The following is a 3,819-nucleotide window of genomic DNA, read 5'->3' as shown; positions in this document are numbered from 1 at the left end:
TCAAGTAGTCTGGTTACTTCCTTCTTGACAACTTCTAAGAAGGTTGGATTCAATCTTCTCTGAGGTTGATAGACAGGCTTTGCTCCTTCTTCTAAGAATATTCTATGTTCACAAACTTGAGGGCTAATGCCTACTATATCCGCCATGCTCCATCCAATTGCTTTCTTATGCGTCCTCAATACACTAAGCAGTTGTTCTTCTTGTCGGGAAGTGAGCTCCCTTGCAATAATAACTAGGAACTTCTGCTTGTCCTCAAGGTAAGCATACTTGAGGTGTGGAGGAAGGGGCTTTAATTCCATTTTCTACTCAGGGCTTGGCTCTGGGTCATCTGGGGCTGGTAATAATGGTGAAGTGCTTTCAGTGTCCTTTGAAAATATCCCCACACTTGGACCTTGCCCTATGTACTTCTCTTTTAATTCTTCCTAGTGAACTTTAGCTATGGTTTCATCCATGATGTCACACTAGGAGATAGAATGATCTTTCGGAGGATGCTTCATAGCTTCATTTAAACTGAATTTCACTATTCTGCCATCTATTTCAAAAGAATAAGTTCCTGAAAATGCGTCCAGCTTGAACTTTGAAGTCTTCAGGAATGGTCTTCCAAGCAGGATTGATGATGGTCTGCCGGAGTCATTAGGGGGCATTTCTAGAATATATAAATCAATTGGAAATGTTAGCTCCTTGATGCTCACTAATACATCTTCAGCAACTCCAATCACTGTAATAATGCTCTTATTTGCCAACACAAAATGAGCTGCCGACCTTTTTAAGGGAGGGAGCCTTAAAATGTTAAATATGGATAAAGGCATTATACTAACACGCGCTTCTAGATCACACATGCAGTCATAAAATATCACACCTCCAATGGTATAGTTAACCATACATGGACCTGGATCACTACATTTTTCAGGTATACCTCCCATTAAAACAGAGATAGAATTACCTGAAGGAATAGTTTTTAGTTTATTAATTTTATCCTTATATATACATAAATCCTTTAGAAACTTTGCATATTTAGGTACCTGTTGAATGACATCAAAAAGAGGAACAGTTACCTCAACCTTTTTGAATATTTCTACCATTTTGGGGCTAAGTTCCATCTGCTTCCTGGGCTTCCTTGTGAGTTATGGAAAGGGGATAGGACGGGCATTATCTGCAGTTTCAACATCCCTTGGTGCTTCACTCTGTGGTTGGGTTTCCTCTTCTTCATCTATGTCCTGTATGTCCTCTTCCTCTTCAGCATCTTCCACTTCCACTGTATCTTCAGCTGGGGTGTGTTCTGGTGGACTTGGCTCTTCTTGGTTCCTCTCCTGTAATGTAGTTTCGGATCTCAGAGTGATGGTATTGATGCCATCTTTGGGATTAGGTAAGGGTTGAGAAGGAAGTCCACTGGAGCTCGAAGGTTGATTGGTGGAGTTATTTAGTGATCCAATATGTGAGACAAGATCTTGCAAGCTAGAATTCATACCATTTAAAGTAGAAGAAAGGTTGTTTTCTGTTCATACCCTGGGTCGAGCTGTCCGACCTGGGATGTTCTACAGACAAAGCGACCGACCTCTTCAGGTCAGGATGACCCGACCTCTTCTCAGGGAGCTCGGCCAAGTCACCAGAAAAGCCCAGCAAAGGGCGCAAATAGAGGAACACGACCCAAATCCTAAGGCAGCCCAAGCCTACAAAGGGAAGGGCGGTTCCCCTGAAGATAAGATGACTGCATTCAAAAGATAAGATAACTATAAGATAAGAAAACTAACATATCTTATCTGCAAAGGTCACTCTACGCCGTTATAAATACACTGGAGCACCCAGGTATAATTCATACTCTGATTCTACTCAATACCTGCTTAATACCCTTCCTAACTTAAGTACCAGAGTTCTGGTAACCCTCGGAACATTGGCACCGTTGCCGTGGAACTTGGAAGTCATCCCATCATTATGGCGGACGACCATGACAACGACCACACTTCAGATCTAGAGGATAGAACACCGCACAAAAACGTGGACACCACACCAAAAGATACTTCCCAACCTAACAACAAGAAGAACTCTCCAAATGCGGGGGCCATGGATGCACTCCAAGACCGTTTAAAACAACTTGAAGAAGAAGCTCTACATCAACGAGAGGCGGAGAAAGGCCTACAAAGGGAAATAAGGTGACACTGGAAATTAGAGAACAAACTCCTAAAACTTGAAGCCGATATCAAGACCAAAGCCAACCACGAGGATAGCTCCCGCAAGGAACAAGACCCATTCACCAAGGAGATCATGAAGACCAAAATCCCAAGAGACTTTAAACTCCCAGACATGACCTTATACGACGGTACTACAGATCCCGGCCATCATCTCACCAATTTCAGAAGTAGAATGTACCTCACCAACGCCTCAGATATAGTTCGTTGCAAAGCCTTTCCAACTACTTTGACAAAGACGGCAATCAGATGGTTCAACAACCTACCTCCCAAGTCCATCTCAAGTTTCGACGACTTGGCCAAGAAATTTTTTGCCAGATTCTCCATCCAAAAAGACAAGGCTAAACACGTTCGAAGTATATTAGGAATCATGCAAAGAGAACGGGAAACCCTTCGCAACTACATGGAAAGATTCAACAAGACGTGCCTGGACATACAGAACCTACCAACAGAGGCCGCCATTATGGGCCTCATTAATGGCTTGCGAGAAGGACCTTTTAGTCAATCTATATCAAAAAAATACCCCACATCTCTGAACAAAGTGCAAGAATGAGCAGAGAAGTACATCAATATGGAGGAAAATTCTCGACTAGGAGAGGCCTCGAAAGCTAGATTTGCCTCCCGAGATAAGGACAAAGATTCCAAAAAGAAGGAAGATCGGCATGGAGAGAAAATCAAGAAATACCACAATTACACCCCCTTCGGGTGTCTCTTGTGGATGTATACAGAGAGGTTTGCAACACGGAAAAAATACCACCAACTCGGCCACTCAAAGGCAAAAAAAGGAGGAGGAAACCGAGCTGAATATTGTGAATACCATCAGATCCACGGGTATTCCACCAATGAGTGTATTGATCTAAAAAATGTCATAGAAAAACTAGTAAGAGAAGGAAAGCTAGATCGATATTTGGCCACCCGTGACGATAAGCAAAGGAAAAGAAGAAGAGTAGAAGATATTGGACAAACCGAGCGATTACCTCGTACACCAGAAAGACATGTCCACATGATACACAGCGGATTTGCTGGGGGAGAAATCTCCAAATCATCTCGCAAAAGACATCTCAAAGATGTATATCATGTCGAATGGAAAGAGGAAGCACCCGATATCCCTGCGATTACTTTCACCAAAGAAGACGCATCCAGCATCACATCAGGACACGATGATCCCATGGTCATCACTATTATACTGGAAAACACAAAACTCCACCGCACGCTAATAGACTAGGGGAGCTCCACCGATATCTTATTCAAAATTGCCTTCGACAAACTCGGCTTGGAAGAAAAAGAACTCAGAGCATATCCGGATAGCCTGTTTGGACTAGGAGATACCCCGGTTCAACTGATGGGGTATATCTCACTACACACAACTTTCGAAAAAGGAAACCAGTCAAGAACACTCAAGATAGATTACATCAAAGTTGATGTAAGTTCAGCCTACAATGCCCTAATAGGACGAACAATGTTGAATCAGCTCGGTGCAATAGTCTCAACTCCACATCTATGCATGAAGTTCCCAACTGTAGGCGGGATAGCTACGATAAAAGCAGATCAGAAGATGGCGCACCGCTGTTACAACGAAAGTCTAAACCTCAGAGGCAGAGGAGAAGAATTCCACACAATCGAACTCGGTGGA

General features: G+C 43.0%; 1 protein-coding gene across 1 annotated transcript; it reads right to left on the bottom strand.

Annotated features, from left to right (window-relative positions):
- Window positions 1–1,124: 1,124 nt before the first annotated feature.
- Window positions 1,125–1,466, bottom strand: LOC107469995 (uncharacterized). Its single transcript, XM_016089383.1, has one exon. It carries the CDS (start codon window positions 1,464–1,466, stop codon window positions 1,125–1,127), a length of 342 nt encoding a protein of 113 aa, XP_015944869.1.
- Window positions 1,467–3,819: the final 2,353 nt, after the last annotated feature.

Source organism: Arachis duranensis, chromosome 10 (assembly GCF_000817695.3).
Source record: "Arachis duranensis cultivar V14167 chromosome 10, aradu.V14167.gnm2.J7QH, whole genome shotgun sequence".
NCBI lineage: Eukaryota > Viridiplantae > Streptophyta > Magnoliopsida > Fabales > Fabaceae > Arachis > Arachis duranensis.
This window is presented reverse-complemented; position numbering and strand designations above follow the sequence as displayed.